Source organism: Oncorhynchus gorbuscha, linkage group LG13 (assembly GCF_021184085.1).
Source record: "Oncorhynchus gorbuscha isolate QuinsamMale2020 ecotype Even-year linkage group LG13, OgorEven_v1.0, whole genome shotgun sequence".
NCBI classification, from domain to species: Eukaryota; Metazoa; Chordata; class Actinopteri; order Salmoniformes; family Salmonidae; genus Oncorhynchus; species Oncorhynchus gorbuscha.
The window spans coordinates 83,898,061-83,923,772 of record NC_060185.1 but is presented as its reverse complement, the minus strand read 5'-3'; the positions used below and the strand labels follow the sequence as shown (position 1 = coordinate 83,923,772).

Here is a 25,712-nt window from a genome sequence, read left to right as displayed (position 1 = left end):
ACAGTAGATGGCAGTGCAGCTTGGCAAATACACCGAGCTCCTCGTTTTGTAGCTCTAGGGTTTGATCTGTGACGTCTAATCCGGCCGCCAACATCTGCGACGAAATTTCGCGGCAAAATCGATGAGTGTACGGAAAGGTAATGGTAGTTTCCCAACTGCTATTATTATTAATCAAGTTATTGTTGTTTTTCGTATAACTGTTAGCTAGTCAACTTTTAGTTGGTTGTTCGAGTATTTGGGGATCATAATGATGTCGGAAGTGGTAGCAAGGCTGTGAAAATAGCTAGCAGGCTTATTAACTATCACAACATTGTTCTTGGCAGTAGTTGGCTGGTTTATCTAGTTTTATTTGTAGTTTTTTTCCCCCTATCAGATATTCCACACGTTAATTGGCTCAATTAATTTGTAAAACGATGGCATTAGTAAATGCAGATAGAATCAAATCGGAGCTGAGCACGTTCGACATTGTTTGTGGAGACGACATATTGGACAAGCGTAAGTGCAATTTTCTTCCCTCGGTCTTATCCCATTAAGCTAACAAACGAACTTGCTTTGCTAATGTTTTGTTAGTCAAATGACCAGTGATCTTGGCATACTTACTACTTATTTTCCAGTGTTGGAGCAGTGTCTGTGCAACAGGTTGCAGGGGGATGATATAGTCCTGGAGTGGGTGGCTTTCAGCACCACCAAGGGAGGCTTGAAACTCAGTTTGAACACACTGGAGCAGTTTGAGCATGAGGTGGGAGAGACACATATGACCCCTTTCTCACTCTCACACACTCGCTTGGTGTTCATTGTTGAATGATCTTGTGCTGCTGCAGGTTCTAAACAAGAAATACAAGGCCAAGCCGGCCATCGCAAAGCGAGAGGAATCACACAACAGAACCAGGGATATCAACTCGCTGCATGACCTGTATCCTCTACAGTTTATACACACACAATCTCTATCTTAGTGTTAAATGTTTTGCTTAGGATTGCTTAAGAAATATTTTAGTGTGTGTTTATATGTTTGACAGTTTGAACAATACAGGACTCTATCTGGTGCTGTCCCTTAACTTTGCCTTTCCAGAATCAAAGCAGAAGAAGAAGAGGAGAGTCTTCTGGACTCCTATTCCACCCCAGCTAAGGTATTTTACACACACTCACTGGACAGTTTATTAAGTATACCCATCTAGTAACTGGTTGGACATCCCCTTCACTGTCTGTTGAGTGTTTGTCTCTGTTGATATGTGTTGTACAAAGCATTATCTCTGCTCGGTGTTTTTAGGGTTCTCAGAAGCGTGCCCTGACCACCCCAGAACACCCCCAGTCTAAGAGGAGTGCAGCTCTTATAGCCAGCCCTGGCCTGCTGCTGTGCTCAGCCAGCTTCTCCCCCAGGTACACCACACACAACTACATACACTATATATACAAAACTATGTTGACATCCCTTCAAATTAGTGAATTCTGCTATTTCAGCCACACCTGTTGCTGACAGGTGTAAAACAATCGAGCACACAGTCATGCAATCTCCATAGACAAACATTGTCAGTAGAATGCCCCCACTGAAGCTCTTACTTTCAAAGTGGCACTGTCATAGGATGCCACCTTTCCAACAAGTCAGTTCGTACAAATGTTGCCCCATTCAACTGTAAGTGCTGTTATTGTGAAGTGGAAATGTCTAGGAGCAGAAACTGCTCAGCCGTGAAGTGGTAGGCACACAAGCTCACAGAACAGGACCTCTGAGTGCTGAAGCGTGTGGCTCGTAAAAATTGTCTGTCCTCTGTTGCAACACTCACTACTCAGTTCCAAACTGCTTCTGGAAGCAACTTCAGCACATTAACTGTTAGTCTCGATATTCATAATTCAAAAGGCACTTCCACATCTGAGATGTTTTTTTTTGCAGGTGCATAGTAACAGTTCAATAAAATGAGAAAAAATAAGAAACGTGCACAAGACTTTTGATAGTATCACTGCTCTTTAATAAGCTTTTTTTTAGGCTGATACGTAAAGCTTATTAAAGAGCACTGATACTATCAAGAGCAGTGTGCACGTTTCTTATTTTTTCTCATCTGGAAATTCCTGAAATGGGTTTCCATGGCTGAGCAGCTGCGCACAAGCCTAAGATCACTATGCGCAATGCCAAGCTTCAGCTGGAGTGGTGTAAAGCTTGCCACTATTGGACTCGTGGAGTGGAGGAGGAATAATGGTCTGGGGCTGTTTTTCATGGTTCTGGTGCGGCCCCTTAGTTCCAGTGAGGGGAAATCTTAACGCTACAGCATACAATGACATTCAAACGCTTCTGTGCTTCCAACCTGACTGCAAGCCTGGCCTAATTGCCCGACCTCACTAATGCTCTTGTGGCTGAATGGAAGCAAGCCCCCAGAGCAATGTTACAACATCTAGTGGAAAGCCTTCACAGAAGAGTGGAGACTGTTATTGCAGCAAAGGGGGGGACAAACTCTATATTGTTGCCTGTGACTTTGGAATGAGATGTTTGATTAGCAGGTGTCCACATACTTTAGGTCATGTAGTGTACATGGATACACCGCTACAATCATCTGTGAATACACACACACATTCACCCTTGCCTTATCCCCAAATGTGTCCTCCTCCTCTGCAGTGTGACCCCTTCTCAGAAGTACAGTCAGCGTGGAGGTCGGGGGGAGGTGGTGTCTACATTTGGGGCCGTCCAGGGCACACGTTGGGCAGGGAGGAAAGGGCAGACGAACGGGGTTCAGCTGGAGCTCCTAGAGGGATCAGAGGACTCTTTGATTAACAACTACAAGTACATGTTCCAAAGGCTGAGGGATGTCCGCAACGGTAGGCAACAAAACTACAACTGCAATAGTTATTTTAAACATCCTACTATTGGATTATAGTAGGATTGTGATGACACAGCTACTTCCTTATTCCTCATCTTTAATTCATCTTGACTGTTAGATCACTAGTGTTGTTTTTGGACTTTCTATTTCATTTTTTTATGTGCCGACGTGAATTTTGTCTTTGCCAGTGTTGACCGAGAAGATTGAGGAGCTGGGAGAGGAACTGAGGATAAACTTTAACATAGAAGAGTTCTCACCTGTGTCTCTTCCTGCTCAGGTACTTACAGGCAGCTCACTGCCTCAAGTCACTCTCACACAGTATGTTCCCGCTGTTACTTTCACTGCTGTGTAGGGATGTGTGTTAATTTCTCTTCTCTCTTTCTGTCTGTAGGACAGTGTGACTGTCCTGGGACAGGTGTGCTGTGACAGTAATGGGAAGCTTAACTCTCAATCAGTGCTGTTGGAGGCAGGGCCTGATCAGGGTGAGCGGCAGGTGCCAGTAGACCTGTCTGAACTCAGAGACTACTCACTCTTCCCTGGACAGGTGGTCGTCATGGAGGGGATGAATACTTCAGGGAGGAAGTTTGTGGCATCTAAACTCTTTGAGGTCAGTGGGATTCTTCTAAAACACCTTTGTTTGATTTCCTAGGTCCTGATCAAGCCCATTCCAGGACTAAAAGCTCTGTTGGAGATTCTCAAGCTGACCAGTATGACATTTAAGTTCTTGTTTCTTTGTTTAATTGTTTGATATTTTCAATATCTTAGGGTGTCCCCCTCCCATTCTACTCTACTCCCATCAAACAGGAAATGGACATGGACATTCCTGATGGTAAGGAAGGGAACTGAGTATGCACCACACACACACTTACACACCCTAACGTCTCTGCTCTAACACAGTACCAGAGCAGCTGATGGTAGTGGTGGCCTGTGGCCCCTACACCCCCTCTGACAGCTCTCTTAGACCCCCCTCCCTAACGTCCCTGCTGTCGCGCAGTTCCAGAGCAGCTTTTGGTGATGGTGGCCTGTGGTCCCTACACCCCCTCTGACGGCCTGACCTTTGACCCCCTGGTGGACCTCATCAACGTCATCGCCAGGGACCGCCCTGACGTTTGCATACTGGTCAGTAAAATTTACATATTTTCACGAGGTCACACTCACTCACTGACACACTTTTCTGCTCTTTGGCTGAAGTTTGTATGTTTGTCCCTCACATCTCCTCTCTAACCCACAGCTGGGACCCTTTGTGGACTCCAAACATGAGCAGATAGAGGTACCTTTTCATTCTCTTTGTCTTGGCTACTGACTCAAGTTATTTTTCAATATCTAGTATGTTGACTTGCATTTTCTATCAGAAGTTGATTGTTTTTTCTTTCTTTGTGTGACAGAAATCTCTGGTGACGGAAACGTTTGATGCCATCTTCTCCAGATGTGTGGGAAGCATTGTGGAAGGAACCAAAGGGTAAATATGACTTTATATTTACCTATTTACCACACTGTTACTACACCCACACTGCTTCATTTGACCCCCCCACATACCAACCGCATTAGCTCAAACTCTTCCCTTGCTGTTGTAAACACAGTTCTGCTTCCTCCTCAGAGTTGGATGTCGGTTGGTATTTGTTCCCTCCCAGAGAGATGTCCACCATCACTTCATTTACCCACAACCCCCTTTCATCCTGCCGGACCTCAGCAAGGATGACGCAAAGGTGAAATGGCCTGCATGATGTCATTCAGAACTGAGACACCTGCTGTCACTCAGAATCTAGAATGTTTTATCATGCTGTTTTTCTATTCGGTCATAGAAAAACAGCATGCCTTACTTCAATGTTACATTTGTTTCTTTTCATTGGCTCTTCAGCGTATGACCCTGGTGCCTGACCCCTGCACCCTGCTCATCGATGGCGTGACCTTTGGCCTGACCTCTACAGACATCCTTTTCCACATGGGAGCAGAGGAGATCAGCTGGTGAGTGCATGTGTGTTCAGTTCCAAACCTCTACATTGTATCTCGTTGGTGTTCACAGATGTATGTTGCTTAACATGACTGCTCCTTCGATCAAAGTGTTTATGAGGTCCTACTGTTCTTTGTTTCAGTGCCTCTGGCTCGGACAGATTCTCACGCATCTTGAAGCATATGTTGACCCAGAGAAAGTGAGTGAGCGCAGGGACAGAGGGGTCTAAGGGATTGATTGATTGATTTCATTTTTTTTTTTACAATTTAAAAACACAATACAACCACAAATGTGGACACAATGCATAACATGTTTTGTCTAGGATAACACAAACTTATTTCCATTATGTTCAAAAATATCAAACATGTTACACATTAGGAGATAAAAGCTGAATTGTATGTGACAACACATGGCCAAAATAATGGGGGGAGTGTTTAGCTTAAAGGGCATAGATTCCACACACTACTACACAGTAGTTATGTCACTTTCTGGCTATTGTTCATGAACTCGTTTGAGGGCAAGAATAATTCATTTCTTCCCTGTTCTGTGTTCAATATATAGCTACTACCCCTTGTACCCGCCTGTGGAGGAGGTGAACATGGACTATGAGAAGTTCCAGTGTTACGGCCAGATGCCCCTCACTCCTGATGTGCTCATCGTCCCCTCCGAGCTACGCTTCTTCATCAAGGTGAACAACATAGCTGGTTCACACAGTGGAAACACTCTCTCTTTGCTTCTTGTTCTCTCTCTCTCACACACAAATATTTACAATGAAGCTAAAACATATATATATATTTTTTTTCACAGGATGTGATTGGCTGCGTGTGTGTCAATCCTGGACGCCTGACCAAGGGCCAGGTGGGAGGGACTTATGGCAGGCTGCTCATCCAGAGGAGCGCCCCATCGATAGATGGAAAGAGAGTCAGTCCCTGTGTGGCTGGCCAAGTGGTCAAGATCTAATCTGATTGAAGACTGACTGAAGATTGATTTCTCTCCCCATCGCTCTCATCTTCATATTACAAAACTATCTATTTTACAATGACTATTAATGTAGCTAGCTGCTTACTGTAACTTAATTTGATAATTTGCTCAGTCCTGTATGTGTTTGGTATTCTACTGAATCACTCCTTATTTTACAGTGGAGTTTTCCAAAGACATGATATTGGGCACTTCAATGATTATCAGTCATCCTTTCTGATTCTCACACTATTCTTGTCAATAAATAATTATTTCTCAATCTGCTTATTGTTGTATTTATTTTCAGTTGCCATTGTTCAAACAATTATTTTTCCACTGCAATGTGTTCAAGTTTACATGAGAATGCTCAAAAGGGGACCTTCTATTTTGATAAGGTGGAAACGTATCTTGAACCCAGCTACACGCGCAGGCGCAGTGGATATTTTGACATCTGCACTGAGCAAACATGGCGGCGGCCGTAGATAGTGTTGTGAAAGTGTAAGTTGTACTTTATTTTTTAAACGAGTAGGTGCATTTTACTCGTTAAGAGATTTATGTCCCGACGTAGGAGTTTACAATGTATTGGAAACTATGTAGAACATGACTTTTCCCAATCTTTACAGCAAAGCGTTGGCTACACGTAACTAGCCAAATAGCTATAGCTATTGTTTCTCTTGCTAACTAGCTAGCAAGTTTAGCTAGCTTATGTTAGACAGCGTTTCAATTGAACACGATTGTCATTTTAAGTTAGTGTAATCTGTTTGATTACAAGACGGAAGTTCATAAACGGTCTACGAAGATTATGGTGTAAATATAAATTGCACCTAACGTTAACTAATAGCTACGTAACTGGCTTTATAGATAGGCCCATCTTTCACTGAGACCAGCGTAGCTAGCTTGCCAACCATTGAAGCGCAGCCTGTCTGCGGTTCTTGTCTACCTGCCGTCTCTGTATTGTTCGCTATAGTAGCCAAGTGTTATCCTGTAATATTACAGTGACCGGGTGGGTCCTGTACAACTATACAGGATTATTCGTTTTGAAATGGTTAGAATAACGACTGATCATTTCTAGTCTAGCATGAGTGTGTTTTCTTGTTTCAGGCTCGGGGAGCAGTACTACAAGGATGCTATGGAACAGTGCCACAGCTACAATGCTCGTCTGTGTGCGGAAAGGAGCATCCTTATGCCTTTCATCGACTCTCAGACGGGTGTTGCTCAAAGCAACTGCTACATCTGGATGGAGAAGAGACACCGGAGTGCAGGTCTGTAGCAAAGACGTGTGCACACACATTCACTCCCTCAAAAGCACACTTTAATGATAAACATTTATTCATCTATGTTTTGTTCAGGCATGGCTCCTGGGCAGCTGTATAGCTATCCTTCTCGACGCTGGAGGAAGAGACGGCGGTCCCACCCTCCTGAGGACCCCCGTTTGGCCTTCCCACCTATCAAATCGGGTACATTTCCTCATCCAATGGGTTTTTATCTGTTCTTTATATGCCAGAGGGCGTAGTGCTGCCTGTTAGTCTTCTGCCTCCTCAGTTTTGAATAAGCCTCTCGGTCTCTCTCTCTCTGTGTGTAGCGGACCTGGAGCTAGGTCTGAAACGGGATGTTGTGGGAACGGTGGATGGCAGCAGCCTGGAGGCACTGCTGAAGGGGGAGCCCCTGGAGAGGAGGGGCCCGCCAGACACCCGTGCCCCGGAGGACAACCCAGCCACACCTGAACCCGTGGCCGCCACAGTCTCCAGCCACACCTCCTCTGGACGCATCCGCAAGGTTAGATGGGACCTCTGACCTCCCTAGATCAATGAACCAAAGTTTTTTTTTTTTTAAGTACATTTTTACATACGAGGCTCCAGATTCCTAATACCCTTTACAAAAAGGTTTGCATTGCTCCCAATGCTCTGTCAGTGCACCTGTCTTATCTTGAACTCTGCTTTCAGAGGGTGCTGGACCACGATGACTACCTGGATGATCTGGATGATGAGGACTTTGAGGATGAGACCCCCAAGAGACGAGGGAAGGGCAAGTCCAAGGGTCGTGGAGTGGGAAATGGAAAGAAGAAAATGGAGGCAGCTGCTGCAGCCTTGGAGGAGCAGGACAAACCATACGCCTGTGACAGTGAGTACATTTTATTTCATGTAAATTCTGTTGTGTGTGTGTGATGACTTACTCCATAATGCTGTGTGTGTTTGCAGTCTGTGGGAAGCGCTATAAGAACCGTCCGGGCCTGAGCTACCACTACACACACTCCCATCTGGCGGAGGAAGAGGGGGAGGACAGAGAGGAGATAGAGTCCCCTCCCCCCCGGCGCCAGCCTGAGGAACACAAGAGTGAGTCATTGTCTGGAATGATAGCAGCTGGAATCATGAGTCACAGTCTACTATAGAGCTGGTCACATTTCTATTATAGATCTAGAATCACTCCTGCTTATCTCATGATACCAGACCTGAGTCAAATGCATGTCTTAACAGTTTACTACTTCATTTACAACAATGGAATCAATAGAATAGTCCCAAAAGTGCATACCCAAAGCTAAATGAAGCACACCTCAAGAGCGAGTCAAACTATTACAAAGTTAGTCTCGCTACTGTAGTTTCAGTGGGATGTTGGTCTTGTAGGGCAGGTTGAGTGTATTGTCTTTCATTCATTGTTCTACGTTTCCTCTCTTATCCCAGCTCCTAAGAAAGGCCCTAACGGTCTGGCCCTGCCCAACGACTACTGCGACTTCTGTCTGGGAGACTCTGCCCACAACCAGAAGACCGGCCAGTCAGAGGAGCTGGTGTCCTGCTCAGACTGCGGACGCTCGGGTAGGAACCTCCCACCAATGTCCCACATTTCCATTAAAGGGATAGTTCAGGCAAAATCTATATTTGGGTGGAATTACCCTTAACTTAAGGTATCTGAAGGCCCATGGTGACAGAATCAACAATAATCCATCATTTATTTCTGCCACAGCCAGGAGTTAGCATCGTCAAAATTCATGAATGTTAACAACCGAACTGATGTTAGTAGTGCTGCACTGTAACTCTTTAGTCTGGCTCTGTTTCAGTGTTCTGTGGATGTATTTCAACCTTTATTTACCCAGGTTGGTAAGTAATTGATAACAGACCTGTGACTGTCACCCTTCAGGTCACCCGTCCTGCCTGCAGTTTACAGATGTGATGATGGCAGCTGTGAAGACGTACCGCTGGCAGTGTATCGAGTGCAAGTGCTGCAACGTCTGTGGTACCTCAGAGAACGACGTGAGTGCTGCTCCACCTCTGCCTTTTCATACTTCTCCTTTGTGTTGTCTCCTCACACTCTGTTTCTGTCTGTCAGGACCAGCTGCTGTTCTGTGATGACTGTGATCGAGGATACCACATGTACTGCCTCAAGCCTCCTATGACTGAGCCCCCAGAAGGTATGATAGTTTAACCACAACTCCTCTATGACTTCAATGAAGCCCACATTTACTATGATGATGTTGTACTTGTGAGTTTACCTGTATTAATCTCTCTGTCTCTGTTTCCAGGGAGTTGGAGTTGTCACCTTTGCCTGGCGCTGCTGAAGGACAAGGCATCCATATACAAGCAGCAGAGCCCCACCACAGAGGATGAATAGTGGTTAGTTATCAGTGTCTTTGGGGCCACCCCAGAGTAACCCACCCTGCCCTCAGCCAGGGGACCCCACCTTACCACCTCATTCAACAACAGTAGCCCTCACCCCCACCAAATACCAGGAGGTAGGGTCTGGTTGGGGACTGGAGAGGAGGGAGTCCACTCACGACCCTTGCTGTCTTTCCTTCTATCACGGCTGTAAACTCACCTGGACTGTTACACACTCTGCAGAGACCACCATAACCCTGGTAACCACTCTACAGAGTTCACATTAGAAAAAAAGGATTCTCTCGCTAACTATTCCCCAGCTCAACTTCCCCCGTCTCCTTTATATGGTGTGGACTGCGAAGACGGGCAGGGCAGTGTGCTTAATTTGTTGCCAAATTATCTATTTTTACTTCAGTGTATGGATTTAAGGATTTCAAAATATGATCACTTTGAGGGATATTAATAGTGGAGTTTTGTCTGTGTACTTCTTTTGGATGTTTTAACATTTATCTCAAAGGTTCTGCAACGACAAAACATTTTAAGGAACCTCTGGTGCCAAGGTCCATATGATGTCCCAAATGACACCCTATCCGCTTTACTGTGCACTTCCTTTGACCAGGGTCCAATAGGGTGCCTTTTGAGAGGTAACCATAGTCATTCTATCGTGACTGAATCACATCTTACTGCCGGGTTTGATTTTCAACCTAACATTATTGAACATTTGTCAGCTATCATCTTTATGGTTTATGTAGCTGTTCATATCTGTGCCACAATGAGCGAAGGCACATTGCATGCAGACTTGCACCTGTACTTGAGTACGACTGCACACACTCACACAATTCTTTACTTTTTTATAATCACTTAATATTCCATGGGGCAGGGGATTTTTTTTCTAGTTTAATTTTGTAAAGTACCGGTATATATTACTCAATTCCAGTACTGTATGACTTTTTCTATTTGTTTTTAGTGACATTGATTTCTTCTTTTGTGATGTTCTCCATAGTGTTTTATGGTAAATGTATTTTTTATTTACATTTTTTGTATTGAAACTGCTTTTGCCCTATTAAAATGTCCATGTATCTGCTAACAGTGTCTTAGGGAAGTGGACATTCCCAAGCTTCTGTTCATACTTCAGCAATAGGTACCTCCATAACTTACAAGAAACTCAGGGAGGGGTACATTTAAAGGAGGGAGACTGCAAAAGGAATTATTGCACAGACTGTGGTATTTATTGCACTCACTCATTCTCTAAACAGAAACAATGCTCTGAAGTATTTACAGCAATGAAAACAGTGCAATTATCAGTCCAACAGTGAGTGAATAAAACATGCTAAACACAAATGCAACATGCAACAATTTCAAAGATTTTACTGGGTTAGTTCATATGAGGAAACTAGTCAATTTAAATAAATTAGGCCGTGATCTATGGACTTCACGTGACCGGAAATAGACATGTATCTGCTGGTCACAGATGCCTTTAAAAAAAAAATGGGCCTCAATGGGATTTAGGATCTCATCACGGTATTTTTATGCATTCAAATTGTCCGTAGCTCATGTCTGCCCATACCATAACCCCACTGCCACCACAGCGCACTGTTCACAACATTGACATCAGCAAAATACCTTAGTGTGGTTTTGAGGCCTGACTGATATACTGACAAATTCTCTAAAATGACGGAGACTGCTTGTAGTAGAGAAATGAACATCCAATTCTCTGGGCATTCAACATGCCAATTGCACTCCATCAAAACTAGAGACATCTGTGGCATTGTGTTGTGACAACTGCACATTTTAGTGGCCTTGTGTTTAATCAGCTTCTTGATGTGCCACACTTGTCAGGTGGATGGATTATCTTGGCTAAAATGCTCACTAACAGGGATAAACAATTTGAGAGAAATAAGCTTTTTGTGCATATGGAACATTACTGGGCTCTTATTTCAGCTCGTGAAACATGGAACCAACACTTTACATGTGTTTATATTTTTGTTCAGTCTACATACATGAGTCATCCTACAAGCATACAATTATATATGATTAGCAGAGTATGGTTACTGCTGTGGCACTCCTACAAGCAATACAATATTGGGTCTTAAAAGGTCCAATGCATTGTTTTTATCTCAATATCAAATCATTTCTGGGTAACAATTAAGTACCTTAATGATTTTCATTTAAAACAATGGTCAAAAATAGGTTTGGAACTCTTTGTAATAGGTCTTAAGTAATTTACCAGGCAGGCCAAAACTCCATCCCACTGTCTTTTCAAACACCTCTTACACTAAAAAGGGCATTATCATACTGTTGAAATGTATTATTCCAAACGCAGTGTAAAAATATATATAAAAACAGGAAAATCAAGTTTGACTGCACTGGGCCTTTTAACACTTTCACTCTAAAGAATATGATTAATCATTGTCATCAAGTAACTAAACTGTAGATAGAAATTCAATACATTATAAATTCATTGTTTGAAGTGGATGTTCTCGACTGATCATCTTCGGATATCACACGTTGCTCTGTATAAAACTATGTAAAAGATCCAGTTTGAAACATTATTCAAAGATAAAATGTGAGGTTTCCCATCAATAACAATATTCATAAATGTCAAATGCAAATGAACCGTAACTAAATACCCGTACACATACAACTGATAAATAATGTCAACAAGTGAAAACATCACATCAAATAGTATCATAATAATCATACTAAAATGTCTGGGAACCTGGCCTACAGTCGCTGGAAGCCGACCGAGCAGAGTAGGAAGATGACATAGAGCATCATGAGACAGAGACCCAGTCTGCGGTCCAACCACCAACGGTTCAGATGAACACTCAGGACCTGCAGAGAGAGTGATAGAGAGAAATGGAGAAAGAAGTGAGAGGTGGACAGAAGATTAGAGCAGCAGAAAAGTACTATATACAGTCAGATATGGTTATGCACATAACTTTAAAAGATATTACAGTGATACTCACAGTGAGGAACACTGAACCCAACAGCAGAACAACTGAATAGACCAGGCCTTTACTGTTGATATACACCTGCCAACCATAAAAACACATCCTCTTTATGTAGATGCACATCTGGAAACCTCAAAGACACAATACCTAGCTTTTTGGTTGATGAACATTTGTCAACCAGAGCCACACAGAAACGAATCAACACACAAAAAAATTCTGTCCCTACCACTGATCCGTAGTCGACCACCAGAGTGCGCAGGAACCAAGGGAACCCAAGTCCCAGAAGCACATCGAAGATATTACTGCCAATGGAGTTAGAGACAGCCATATCCCCCATACCTACAATACACACACACACGTCAAAACAAGGCCTACTGTTAGAGAGCCATACCTACAACACACACACACACACACACACACACACACACACACACACACACACACACACACACACACACACACACACACACACACACACACACACACACACACACACACACACACACACACACACACACACACACCAGTCAAAACCAGGCCTACTGTTAGAAAGGCATGTCCTTCATACCGTACAAAACAAACAAAAAAGGTTAACGTCACAACACACACAGATTAATTAGAATTTGACTACCTTGTCGTGCGACGATCAGGCTGGCCATACAGTCCGGTACGCTGGTGCCAGCTGCCAGGAAGGTGATGCCCATCACCACCTCAGGGATGCCCAGCGTGTAACTGATAATGGTCACCTGGGAGCATAGAGGGCATTTGGTGACAGGGTTATTATAAAGCTGTTACATTCTTATCAACATGATCAAATCCCATTTGTAGGTGTAGGAACATGTGTTTGTTTTTATGTGTGAGCTTGTGTATGTGTGATCTGTAGTCATACCATCCAGACCATGAGGTAGGAGAAGACTGCGATCCAGAGTGTGGAGGCCAGGAAGGTCAGGAGGTACCAGCGGCTCCAGCGAGGCAGGACACAGTTTGGTACAGTGCAGCAGAGCAGCAGGCACAGAGGCCATGACACCAGCCAGCGCACACGCTCACAGTGCCCTCCTGAGGATGGAGGGAGCAGCACCTTGGTTTTTAAATCATCAATCACAAAGTGCAAGAGTAGTCACAAAGAGCTTTACAGTAACCTGACCTCAATCTACGAAGAGCTTTACAGTAACCTGACCTCAATCTACGAAGAGCTTTACAGTAACCTGACCTCAATCTACGAAGAGCTTTACAGTAACCTGACCTCAATCTATGAAGAGCTTTACAGTAACCTGACCTCGATCTACAAAGAGCAAAAAGCAGCAGCAAGAAACCTTGAGAGGAACCAGGCGCAATATCATCAGAATATAGCAACAGGTTCCTTGTTTGTAAATGTGTTTGTAAGGTTACGCTCACCTGGCACTATGAAGGGACTGAAGGAGACCTCCTCTTCTTCCTCTAGCTCCTCCTCTTCAGGCTGTAACCCCTCTGTGTTCCCCTCCGTCCCCCCATCCCTGTCTCCGTCCCCCTCCAGTGGCTGCCTTTCACTGTCCCCCGCTCCACCGTTCTCTATTGCCCATGATGCCCCCCCATCTCCCCTCTCCTCCACTGCCCCACTGTCCCCTATTCCCCATGTGGCCCCATCTCCCCCCTCCTCCCCATCGTTCTCCTCCTGGCCCCGAACCCGGCTCAACCTCTGTCTCTGTGAGTGAGAAGGTAAGAGACAAACTTTATACATTTACAGTTTTTATTTGTTAGAGTATGTCACAACTCGAGCAGGAAAACATCCAGCAGTACAATGTTGGCTTTCAGCATTCAGCCAGAACAGAATAAAAGGGATGAAACAAGCATAGTGGGTCTGTGTTTGTGCTTTGTAATCGTGCATCCGGCAAAAGCAAAGGCATGGGAGAGTTAGGAAATATGCAATGCATGTGTGTAGGAGGGCTGTGGCGGTGATGGTCAAGCAAATAAGTGTCAGTCTCATGGTAATTTACAGTTAATTAACATAAACACATTTAGCATCTCCTGGCTTCCACATATAGCCTACAAGCCACTGATGCAGACCTTTGGAACATCTACATTTTAAAAGTCTAATAAATCCATGGAATATAGCCAACACCATAACAATAAATCCATTATTTATTTTAGACAGGTCTAAAGAAACATGATATGAAGAAAATGTAGTCTATTTCAGAAGAACAGAATAACATACTCTGAGTTGTCCTTATGTTAGGTCCTGATGTTGCTATGGCATATGGCTGTGGGCTACACTAGTTCATTTAGCAGACAAAATTTGCCTGGAATTCTGTGTCATTATTTTATAGTATGAAGAATACAATAGAACAAAGCTGAATAAAATAGAAAGGATATTTTATCCAAATGATTTGAGGGAATGTGCACATGCAGCTATTATGTGTTGAGCGGTTAACAAAGAAATAGGTCCTCCGATATGCTTCATTTAGTCTCTCATTCACAATGAATGTTCCATTAGTGGAAAACACCATTATCAAAAGTGACCACAAATGTGATTATGCATGTAATGCTTTTAGAAAGGTGCATTTTTATGGTGAAAATGATCTTCTTGAAACTCAGGCCATGTGTACAGTATGTGTGCCAGTTAGGCTTTACACCCTTTGTAAAGTGGATTAATGTGCTTAATGTTAAATGTGTTTTTGGCCACTTTAGTTGTGATACAAATCTTATCAAAACATATAGACCTATGGGCTAGGCTACATGAGGTGTGTGACTGACTCAATAAAGGCATTTTTTCTTGCCTTAAGATGGGCATCACAAGTGATATGTAATTGACAAGTGATAAGCTAATATGGTCACCCATCAGACTATCATTGATATTATTTTTGTCTTTACATATACGTGTACGAATGGACCATTATCATGCACCTGTCTCGTAACAGGGGCAGCGGAAAAATACATGTCATCTCTGCACTTAAATAGCAAATAGAGGACACTTTTCCTGATATTCATTTTCATGCCAGCAGGTAGGCTATACTTCTGTTGTAAAGAGAACCAATGTGCTTAATATTAGCTAAATATTAGGAAAGTTGAGAAATAAATATAGTAGACCTAGCCTATAGAAAGCAGATGGGATCCTCCTCTTTTTAATAGAGGCCATCACTCTGTTTTCTCACCTATAAAAATGATGTGCAACATGAGCTCATGAAGTGTTTAATTATATTTTTGATTATATTCGCATTGATGTCAGAGTGATTAGAGGGACAAGAGAGTGCTGAGTACCAGGCAGTTAGCAAGTTTGGTAGGCTACTAATGACCAGCAGAGCTTGGAAAAGCCTAATTACCGTGACTAAACGGTCACATGGAATTTGACAGCCTTCATTACTCGTGACCGCTGGTGTGGCGGTAATACGGACACCGCAACAGCCCTACATGTGTGTGTTCTTTGCACTTCTATAATAACTTTTATAATAACCATGCATCTTTCCATGCTAAGGTGTGGAGACATACTGCTGTGTGTGTGGTGTGTGCTCATGTGTCCTGTGTACCTCATTGATGACCATGCGTCCTGCCATGCGGAGGCGTGTGTAGGGGGGGAAATGTGGGGTGATCAGGAGATGGAGGCTTGCCTCAGAGAAGCTCAGCTGGTGAGGGTGCAGACTCATCAACTCATCCACCATCACTACTGCAGTCTCCTGCCCTGCACACGAATCTGAGAGAGAGATGATGGAGGAGGAGGTGGAGAAGAGGGAGGAGGAGATAGGGAGAAGAGAGAGAGGAGGAGAAAGGAGAGAGGGAAGAGGTGAGCAAAAGTAGGTTTTCAACTGAGAGCTACTTTATGTCTGTCTATTTTAGAATCATGATCCAAGGGGATATGTTCCATTTGATTGAAAACAATTTGAAGCAATGTGGATATAAGTGTGTGTGTACACACACACAAACAATCAGTGGTAGAGACACAAACCGACCTCTCTTCAGCAGCACCATGTCTGTGTCACAGTCGACTCCCCCATGCCCCACTGCAGTGGTCCGTCTCAAGGTACTGAAGCAGGGCTGGCCCCCTCGACCACAGTGCCTCTCCACCCAGCCTGACAGGGGTCTGTTGAACCTACACAAAACACACACACAGTATAGCAACTAACATCTGTCCTGAATAGATACCTTGCTTGTGCTTATCTGAAGTAAAATGTTGTGGGGTAAGAAGGGGAACTGAACAAATAGTAAACTATAAGAGGCACAGACAAAGTCAGTAACCTACCCCATTATGATAATGTAGTCAGTAACCTACCCCATTATGATAATGTAGTCAGTAACCTACCCCATGATGATAATGTAGTCAGTAACCTACCCCATGATGATAATGTAGTCAGTAACCTACCCCACAACAATAATGTAGTCAGTTACTCACTTCATGATAATAATGTAGTCAGTAACTCAGCTCATGGTGATAATGCAGCCAGTAACTCCCTTCATGGTGATAATGTAGCCAGTTACTCACTCCACGATGATAATGTAGCCAGTTACTTCATGGTGATAACATAGTCAGTAACCTACCCTATGATGATAATGTAGTCAGTTACTCACTTCATGATGATAATGTAGACTAGATACATGGAGATCAGTATGATGGTCTCCCACCTACAACAGAGAAAAACTGTTTAAAAGCACAATCTATATCTATCACTGAGTTATAAATATGTAGAGAACCCAGTCTTGTTAATTGTCCAATGTCCTTACCAAATCACTTTGTCATCATAGATCACCACAATCAGCATCAATATAGACAGGATGTAGTAGAGAGAATCCCGAAGCAGCGGCCACCAGCTCAGCGAGATAGGCTGAGAGAGAACACAACATACTACTGAACAACACTGCCTGTCTAAATCGAAATCCTACCATATTGCTTTCACCTGTCTTAAAAAAGTTGAGTAACCTGTCCGGCAAAGATCCCACAAATGCCGATGATGACGAGGATGTTGAAGACAGCCGATCCCACAATGGTGCCTACCCCCAGGTCACCTTTCGTGATAAAGACACCTGGGAGAACAAGAGGAGGTCAACAGCAGTGCATATTGATCCAATCAGTCCAATTGGTATGCATTTGCAGGCCCCTTCTGGTGACCTGGGCTATGTTCAGAACAAAAACGTTGTGGAACTTTGCAGATAGATATCCCATGACTAGAGCTGACATGATTCCTTATTCTATATACCAGAGAAGTATGTTTGTTCTACATCATATATTTCTATCTGAACGTTGGCCAACGGTTTGTCCTGCTGAACGCGGCCCAGGATCAAGGATGTAGAATACTGACCAATTAAAGAGGTGAAGAGCTCAGGGGCGGAGCTCCCAGCCGCCATGAATGTTGCCCCGGCAACATCCTCACTGAGTTGAAGATTCTAGAAAAGAGGTTAATGGATAAACAAAGAGGCTTTTTAATTAAAACAAATGTCAAACAGTGAAGAGGCAATCAAAAAGTAACGAGGGAAACAAACTGCAGGCTGGCATTTATTGAGATAACATATACTAGATGTAGCCATGCAGAGTGGTCACGAGCTGGCACAGCCACAAAGTCATTAAACCTAACCCAACACTTGACCCTAACCTTAAACACACTGCTAACCCGAACCTTAAAATAAGACCAAAAAGCAAATATTTTTACAATATAGCCCATTTTGACTTTGCAGTTGGCCCATCTAGCAGAAATGGTTCAGTTCTGCCTCTAGGGCAAGACTCATGACAATAAATGTCAACCTGCAAAGAAACCAACAGAAGTGGGAAGGTGTTTTTATTGTCACCTCTGATATCTTCTCCAGTGATGGAACAAAATAGACATCACAGACTATAGCCAGGGCATAGAACATGTAGATCGCCTAGAAAACACAGGAGAAGAAACAGCCTGTCTGTGGACTGAGTTGGATGACATGGTGATTGTTGGGGTACTGTTACAGTAGAATGGTGTACTATGAAAGCATTGTTAAACAACGCAGTAAGCTACATAGAGATCCTGTTAAATGACTCTATATGCATTCTAATTTCTAATTACATGGTGGGCCACTTACACAGACTGCATGGAGAAGAACTGCTCCTTTTCTCCTTTGCTCTGGAGAGAAAATATCTGCTGGAAACTCGTGGATTGCTGAAAGAGAGGGAGAGAGGGGATTGAGTGTGTTTTCTGAAGAAGGGTTCCAAATCAAGGAAATAAGACAGTTTGTTGCGCTCCAAAACTCTAGCAGTTCTTGAGATTTGAGATCATGTGACCATGTGAGTGTTCCATATCATCCCCTAGCAACAGCCACACAGTTCCTGGTTTAAGTGGACTCTTTAGGATATACAGTGCATTCGGAAAGTTCAGACCCCTTGACTTTTTCCACATTTTGTGACGTTACAGCCTTATTCTAAAATGGATTAAATTATTTTTTGTCCTCATCAATCTACACACAATACCCCATAATGACAAAGCAAAAACAGGTTTTTAGAAATGTTTGTAAATGTATTAAAAATGTAAAACAGAAATACCTTATTTACATAAGTATTCAGACCTTTTGCTATGAGAACCGAAATTGAGCTCAGGTGCATCCTGTTTCCATTGATCATCCTTGAGATGGTTCTACAACTTGGAGTTCACCTGTGGTAAATTCAATTGATTGGACATGATTTGGAAAGGCACACACCTGTCTATGTAAGGTCCCAGAGTTGAAAGTGCATGTCAGAACAAAATCCAAGCCATGAGGTCGAAGGAATAGTCCGTAGAGCTCAGAGACAGGATTGTGTCGAGACACAGATCTGGGGAAGGGTACCAAAACAGCATTTAAGGTCTCCAAGAACACAGTGGCCTCCTTCATTCTTAAATGAAAGAAGTTTGTAACCATCAAGACTCTTCCTAGAGCTGGCCACCCGGCCAAACTGAGCAAACGGGGGAGAAGATGACCAAGAACCTGATGGTCACTCTGACAGAGCTCCAGAGTTCCTCTTTGTAGATGGGGGTAACTTCCATAAGGACCACCATCTCTGCAGCCCTCCACCAATCAGGCCTTTATGGTAGAGTGGCGAGAAGGAAGCCACTCTTCAGTAAAAGGCACATGACAGACTGCTCGGAGTTTGCCCCTGAGCTCTTCACCTCCTTAATTGGTGAGTATTCTACGACCTTGATCCTAGGCAGCGTTCAGCAGGACAAAACGTTGGCCAATGCTCAGATAGATTTCCATGATGTAGAACTAAAATACTTCTCTGGTGTATAGAATAAGGAATCACGTCAGTAGCCATATCTAGGAAAACCAAAGTTCCAGAGGCTGGGCCCAATATCGTGTATAAGAATTTATACAAAGGGCACCTAAAGAATCTCAAACCATGATAAACAAGATTATCTGGTCTGATTAAACCAAGATTCAACTCTTTGGCCTGAATGCCAAGTTTCACGTCTGGAGAAAACCTGGCACCATCCCTACGGTGAATCATGGTGGTGGCAGTATCATGCTGTGGGGATGCTTTTCAGCGGTAGGGACTGGGAGACTAGTCAGGATTGAGGGAAAGATGAACAGAGCAAAGTACAGAGACCCTTGATGAAAACCTGCTACAGAGCGCTCAGGTCCTCAGACTGGGGGGGGTTCACCTTCCAACAGGACAATGAGCCTAAGCACACAGCCAATACAACGCAAGAGTGGCTTCGGGACAAGTCTGTCAATGTCCTTGAGTGGCCCAGCCAGAGCTCGGACTTGAGTTCAATCAAACATCTCTAGAGAGACCTGAAAATAGCTGTGCAGCGACGTTCCCCATCCAACCTGACAGAGCTTGAGAGGGTCTGCAGAGAAGAATGGGAGAAACTCTCCAAATACAGATGTGCCAAGCTTGTAGCATCATACCCAAACAAGCCTCGAGGCTGTAATCGCTGCCAAATGTGCTTCAGCAAATTACTGAGTAAAGGGTCTGAATACTTGTGTAAATATGGGGGGGGGGTTGACAGTATGGGGGTATTGTCTGTAGATTGAGGGGGTAAAAACCATTTAATACATTTTAGAATCAGGCTGTAACATAACAACATGTGGAAAAAGTCAAGGGGTCTGAATACTTTCCCAAATGCACTGTATGCAACCTACCTCAGACCCCTTGGCCTGGACCCTAAACTCATTCACATTGGCCTACGCACATGCTACACACACACTAACTTAAGCACGCACACACACACACACCAGACGTGACAAGAAAAGTGGGCGATACTAACAGGGCAGCATTTAAAAAAAGCTCAGAATACACTCTGCTAACAGTTCTAGAATTTAGCATTTAGTTGCCTAGCAACACGGACCTCAAAGGCGTATTAATGAGGGTTTAGGCATCAGTTTGAACCCCAGTAAACCCCAGCCAGACTCAGTAAGTATAATTTACGTCATTTGTGATTATGAAATATCAAACTGTCGGGGAGTCAAAACAAACCCAGGCAAAACATAATTCTCAAGCGGCCACTGGGCAAGCCATCCGTTGATCTGTCAGTATCAGACAGCTGGTGTTCTCGTTTGCTTGTAGCCTACAAGCATGTAGGTTACTCTACTGCACAACAAATACAAATCTTCAAGTTGAGTCAGCTATGAACGTTACAGCAGTAAAATGACATTTTAATTTACATAAACAAGTTCAACAACATAGGCCGCCTAATGCGGAGCAACATTAGCGGTGTTATCTGGGCTCCCGAGTAACGCAGCGGTCTAAGGCACTGCATTACTACAGTCCCTGGTTTGAATTCAGGCTGTATCACATCCGGCCGAGTCCCATAAAGCTCAGCGTCGTCCGGGTTTGGCCGTCATTATAAATAAAAAATGTGTTCTTAACTGACTTGCCAAGTTAAATGTAAAAAATCTGCTTGACCCATAGCAACTATAGGGTTGCAATAGTAAACCCCACATCCAAGAAGAAAAAAAAACAATTAGCCAACTAGCAACTGCATGAACATTTATTTGGCTGGAGACTAATCACCCACCCGTAAGCTATGCACATTTGCAAGCAAAACGTGGGTGTATCTATCCATTTGCTAGTCAGCTAAATTAGCTAGCTGACTTGCTTCACTTACCAGTAGGCAGAGCTGGCATTAGTGATTAGTGTCCAGCATTCTGCTAGCATTGCTCGTGCTGAGAAGTCTGAAATATGTTCCAACTAGCAAGTGTTGCACTAGGAAAATATTCTCAATCCCTCGATGAATGAAAATCGGCAACAATTCCAGTTCATTCAAACTCAAACTAGCAACATCAAAGTAACTTTGTAATGACAGACCGACCAGTGTTTTCAAATCTGCGGTATTGCATATCATCAACTGTAGCACAGACGGACTGACAGCCAGGAGCCAATAATATTAACCGTTACAACATGCATTTTTCTGCTAAATTACACGTTGATTCTGTATCACTCAACTCTCTTTTATGAGTCTCGTTTGTATTAAGAGAGACATACACTATGTGGACATAGTGGTCCTTCTGTAGCTCTGTTGGTAGAGCATGGCGCTTGTAACGCCGGGGTAGTGGGTTCGATCCCCGGGACCACCCATACGTAGAATGTATGCACACATGACTGTAAGTCGCTTTGGATAAAAGCGTCTGCTAAATGGCATATATTATATTATTATACATCCTTTCAAATGAGTGGATTCGGCTATGTCAGCAACAGGTGTATAAAATCAAACACACGGCCATGAAATCTCCATAGACAAACACTGGCAGTAGAATGGCCTTACAGAAGCTCAGAACCTTTCAACGTCATAGGATGCCACCTTTTCAACAGGTCAGTTGATCAAATTTCTGCCCAGCTAGTGCTGCCACGGTCAACTGTAAATGCTGTTATTGTGAAGAGAAAACATCTAGGAGCTTTCTAACCTTTATTTACCTAGGCAAGTCAATTAAGAACAAATTCTTATTTACATTGACAGCCTATGGGACTCCCAATCTCAGCCAGACGTGATACAGCCTGGATTCAAACCAGGTACTGTAGTGACACCAATTGCACTGAGATGCAGTGCCTTGGGCCACTGCGCCACTCGGGAGCTACAATAGCTCACCCGAGAAGTGGTTGAATGCCGAGTGCTGAAGCATGTAGCGTGTAAAAATAGTATGTCCTCGGTTGTAACACTCACTACTGCATTCCAAACTTCCTCTGGAAGCAAAATCAGCACAATAACTGTTCGTCAGGAGCTTCATGAAAGGGTTTCCATGGCTGAACAGCTGCACAGAAGCCTAATTGTCGGCTGGGGTGGTGTAAAGCTCTGGAGCAGTGGAAATGCATTCTCTGGAGTGATGAATCACGCTTCACCATCTGGCAGTCCAATGGACGATTCTGAGTTTGGCGAATGCCAGAAGAATGCTAACTGTCCCAATGCATAGCGCCAACTGTAAAGTTTGGTGGAGGAGGAATAATGGTCTGGTGCTACTTTTCATGGTTCAGGCTAGGCCCTTTAGTTCCAGTGAATCTTAACGTTACAGCATACAATGACATTCTAGACGATTCTATGCTTCTAACTTTGTCACAACAGTTTGGGGAAGGCCCTTTCCTGTTTCAGCATGACAATGTCGCTGTGCACAAAGCGAGGTCCATGCAGAAATGGTTTGTCGAGATCGGTGTGAAAGAACTTGACTGGCATGCACAGAGCCCTGACCTCAACTCCATCGAACACCTATGGAATGAATTGGAACGGCGACTGTGAGCCAGGCCTAATTGCCCAATATCAGTACCCGACCTCACTAATGCTCTTGTGGTTAAATAGAAGCAAGTCCACGCAGCAATGTTCCAACATCTAGTGGAAAGCCTTCCCAGAAGAGTGGAGGCTGTTATAACTACAAAGGTGTCCCCCATTTGTATTAACACCTGTGATTTTGGAAAGAGATGTTCGACAAGCAGGTGTCCACATACTTTTGGTCATGTAGTGTAGCTAGATATTTAGTGTTGATGTGTTGCTGTAGTCGTGGTGGGATCAGAGAGACATTTAGAACATGTGCGATAGAAATTATCACTAGGCCTATGCCTATGCCAGATTTCCTGGAGAAATCTGACCTGCAATTTGTTAATAAAACTGCTGGAGTTATAATTCGTAAAACCTTCATTTGTGTCACTTTGAAGTGATCCAAATGGCAAATTCATCTTTCATCAATACATTTCAAGATATATTAAACCTGAAGAAAAAAACAAACATTTTATTTGCGACTTACTGAGTCTGGCTTTAAAGAAATTATGAGAGACCGCCAGAGAGATTGACAGATAGGCTAGAAACACTGGATGAGTGAATGGGAAGCAGAAGAGTCATGCACAGGTAGAAAGACAAGTCACTAATGATCCAAGAGTATAGGAACAAACAAAAACACTTGTGCACCAGCTCTGGGTGTTGTAGGAGTGTAAGAGGTGTGGTTCTCCTCTTCTCTCTCCTGCATTAGTTTTCTCTTGGACCACGGGAAGTCACCAACAACATCACTGGGGCTTGGAGAGTCTGTTAGGATGGAGCAGCATAAATTATTTCCTAAAATATATTAGCCTATTTTAATATTATGTGTTTATAAAAAGCGATCACATTGTTTTTAGGGGAGGCCGGGGTAGGCCGTCATTGTAAATAAGCATTTGTTCTTTAACTGTCTTGCCTAGTTAAATAAAACATTTTAAAATAATAAGAATTTAATAATGAAACAGGTGTGATAATTGAATAAACCACTGATATTTTATGTATGAATGAAATAAATAACGCGACTCTGGGGGAAACGCACCTGTTACGTCTAGGAGCTGCATGAGCCAGGTGGCGGTGATCATCCCGACTCCACAGACACCGAGTCGCCAGAAAAGCCGCATGCGCTTAGGTCTCACCGCCGCCTTCATCTCGCCGCTGTTCCCTCAGCTCAGAACATGTCGGTCACCATCGCAGCGTCGGTTCTCCGCTTTATATCAGATGATCAGGTGGAATGCACTCTCAGGGAAAGCTAGTTCTTCACGTGCAGCTATGGATTTGTATTGTCAGCATCCCTGCACCCATTCTTTCCCACTCTCTGTCTTCAGAAGCGCAGCATCTTCAGCGGGCATCCGTCCGTTCCTCCACTGAACCGAGGAAACAGGCGATGGGCTTTTTGATAAATAATTCGTCTCGCACACACTAGCTTATGGTTTTAAGCGTCACATCGTCGCAAGTCTGTGCTATTTCCAGAATTTCACACTCCTCCCATCATGTCTCCTTCGCTCCCAGTCTGTTCCAGTATCTTCATGACTCCGTCACGAGGGGTGTTTACCGTGAGCTTTTGGTGCCACCATCAGTGAGCACGACAATTGGGTGGGGCGCACCAACGAGCGAGCTCCAGTCTCAGGGACTAAATATGTATTTATCAACATGAGGCATGTTATGTTACGCCATTATGTCATCAATAATATAATATAAGACACACAACACAGACACAATTCCAATAAATAAATAATTATTTTATGTTTCTGAAAATGCATCCACATATACGAGCACAAAATAATTGTTGCAGGAGTAGCACTGACCAATAGGGTACTAGGGGGTAACTGGCTCCCTAGGCAAGACAAAAAAAACTACAATAGTCCCAGTAAGCAAAATTAAGTTGAAATTAGGTTTAATTTAGGTTCTGAATGAAAGGTCTAAATACTTTTCTGGAAGTTGAAATCAAGTACATTTTCGGTTCTAGGTGAAAATTGAGAATATATCATTCATAGATGTCTGTTTGGGCCAAAATTTGGTCCTGACCAAAAACAAACGTTTGTGGACGTGGAAATCAAAGCTGGTCCAGACTGCACCAAAAAAAGACCTCCAGTCTGGACATCACCAAAAAAAGACCTCCAGTCTGGACATCACCAAAAAAAGACCTCCAGTCTGGACATCACCAAAAAAAGACCTCCAGTCTGGACATCACCAAAAAAAGACCTCCAGTCTGGACATCACCAAAAAAAGATGTCCAAAAGGCATCAGTGTCGTTCTGTGCTTATTGTGGTATAGCCTACAGTGTAGCTGGAAATGTCATTTTAGGAATGTCCATCTACGTGGTAGGCCTACCGTTTGTAAAATACACAAAAAAAGACGTCTGTCCTAACGGGACTGAAAAGAGCTCCAAAAGACATTGGCGTCGGTCCGTGCTTAATGGGGTGCAGCCTACCATGTCAGCCTGCAATGGCATTTTAGGATTGCCCATCCATTTGTAAAACAGGCAGTTGTATTGGCTTTATTCATCCTGATTCCTGTGACTCAATTTTGGCAATTTAAGCTCTGAATAATAGCTACCCAGTCACGACCTGTCATTCAGGGCAGGTGGGGCCAAAAAATAAGGCTTGCCTGTTTTGCATGTTATTTTGTCATTAATACATGTCATATATCAGTTTGCAAAGAATCTAACAATTATATATATTTTGAGTTAATAACATGGTCTCTTTTTTTGGTTTCTTGAGTAAAGTAGCTCCAAAATTCAAGTTTTTCAGCCTAGCTCAGTGCTTTCTGTGCTGGTGAGGCAAGCCAGCAGGAAATACGGAGTGTTGCGGCATGATTGG

The 25,712-nt window shown here is 43.5% G+C and overlaps 3 protein-coding genes across 3 annotated transcripts; 2 read left to right on the top strand and 1 right to left on the bottom strand.

The window, feature by feature from the left end:
* The first annotated feature begins 10 nt into the window (after positions 1–10).
* Positions 11–5,996, top strand: pola2 (polymerase (DNA directed), alpha 2). Its single transcript, XM_046296679.1, has 18 exons — positions 11–137; positions 374–495; positions 615–739; positions 822–913; positions 1,070–1,127; positions 1,268–1,377; positions 2,603–2,802; positions 2,993–3,081; positions 3,196–3,411; positions 3,570–3,633; positions 3,799–3,923; positions 4,036–4,074; positions 4,190–4,263; positions 4,402–4,510; positions 4,663–4,769; positions 4,898–4,954; positions 5,317–5,443; positions 5,563–5,996. Exons 2-18 carry the CDS (start codon positions 414–416, stop codon positions 5,713–5,715), a joined length of 1,827 nt encoding a protein of 608 aa, XP_046152635.1. The 5' UTR covers positions 11–137; positions 374–413; the 3' UTR covers positions 5,716–5,996.
* A 122-nt stretch (positions 5,997–6,118) lies between these two features.
* On the top strand, positions 6,119–10,391 carry LOC123993626 (zinc finger protein ubi-d4-like). The gene is made up of 10 exons (XM_046295974.1): positions 6,119–6,210; positions 6,814–6,974; positions 7,062–7,169; positions 7,295–7,488; positions 7,656–7,833; positions 7,911–8,045; positions 8,391–8,522; positions 8,845–8,957; positions 9,034–9,115; positions 9,227–10,391. The coding sequence occupies exons 1-10, from the start codon at positions 6,179–6,181 to the stop codon at positions 9,313–9,315; spliced, it is 1,224 nt and encodes a 407-aa protein (XP_046151930.1). The 5' UTR covers positions 6,119–6,178; the 3' UTR covers positions 9,316–10,391.
* A 786-nt stretch (positions 10,392–11,177) lies between these two features.
* On the bottom strand, positions 11,178–24,457 carry slc24a6a (solute carrier family 24 member 6a). The gene is made up of 17 exons (XM_046293520.1): positions 23,933–24,457; positions 23,548–23,661; positions 18,266–18,342; positions 18,002–18,076; positions 17,518–17,602; positions 17,139–17,242; positions 16,943–17,043; positions 16,790–16,843; positions 16,174–16,313; positions 15,754–15,917; positions 13,872–13,934; positions 13,649–13,799; positions 13,143–13,309; positions 12,885–12,999; positions 12,480–12,592; positions 12,269–12,334; positions 11,178–12,134 (listed from the first exon to the last, which is right to left on the bottom strand). The coding sequence occupies exons 1-17, from the start codon at positions 24,039–24,041 to the stop codon at positions 12,024–12,026; spliced, it is 1,809 nt and encodes a 602-aa protein (XP_046149476.1). The 5' UTR covers positions 24,042–24,457; the 3' UTR covers positions 11,178–12,023.
* Between the last annotated feature and the right edge of the window lie 1,255 nt (positions 24,458–25,712).

What these genes read in the sequence shown, in the direction of transcription:
- pola2 (XM_046296679.1), top strand. Translation starts at nt 414, where the DNA reads ATGGCATTAGTAAATGCAGATAGAATCAAATCGGAGCTGAGCACGTTC. An exon ending in CCTATTCCACCCCAGCTAAG is followed by an intron (nt 1,128 to 1,267) that starts GTATTTTACACA and finishes CGGTGTTTTTAG; the next exon opens with GGTTCTCAGAAGCGTGCCCT. An exon ending in CCAAACATGAGCAGATAGAG is followed by an intron (nt 4,075 to 4,189) that starts GTACCTTTTCAT and finishes TTTGTGTGACAG; the next exon opens with AAATCTCTGGTGACGGAAAC.
- LOC123993626 (XM_046295974.1), top strand. Translation starts at nt 6,179, where the DNA reads ATGGCGGCGGCCGTAGATAGTGTTGTGAAAGT. An exon ending in CCTCTGGACGCATCCGCAAG is followed by an intron (nt 7,489 to 7,655) that starts GTTAGATGGGAC and finishes CTCTGCTTTCAG; the next exon opens with AGGGTGCTGGACCACGATGA. An exon ending in CAAACCATACGCCTGTGACA is followed by an intron (nt 7,834 to 7,910) that starts GTGAGTACATTT and finishes GTGTGTTTGCAG; the next exon opens with TCTGTGGGAAGCGCTATAAG.
- slc24a6a (XM_046293520.1), bottom strand. Translation starts at nt 24,041, where the DNA reads ATGAAGGCGGCGGTGAGACCTAAGCGCATGCGGCTTTTCTGGCGACTC. An exon ending in CCTACCTCATGGTCTGGATG is followed by an intron (nt 13,000 to 13,142) that starts GTATGACTACAG and finishes CTATGCTCCCAG; the next exon opens with GTGACCATTATCAGTTACAC. An exon ending in CCTGATCGTCGCACGACAAG is followed by an intron (nt 12,593 to 12,884) that starts GTAGTCAAATTC and finishes TGTGTATTGTAG; the next exon opens with GTATGGGGGATATGGCTGTC.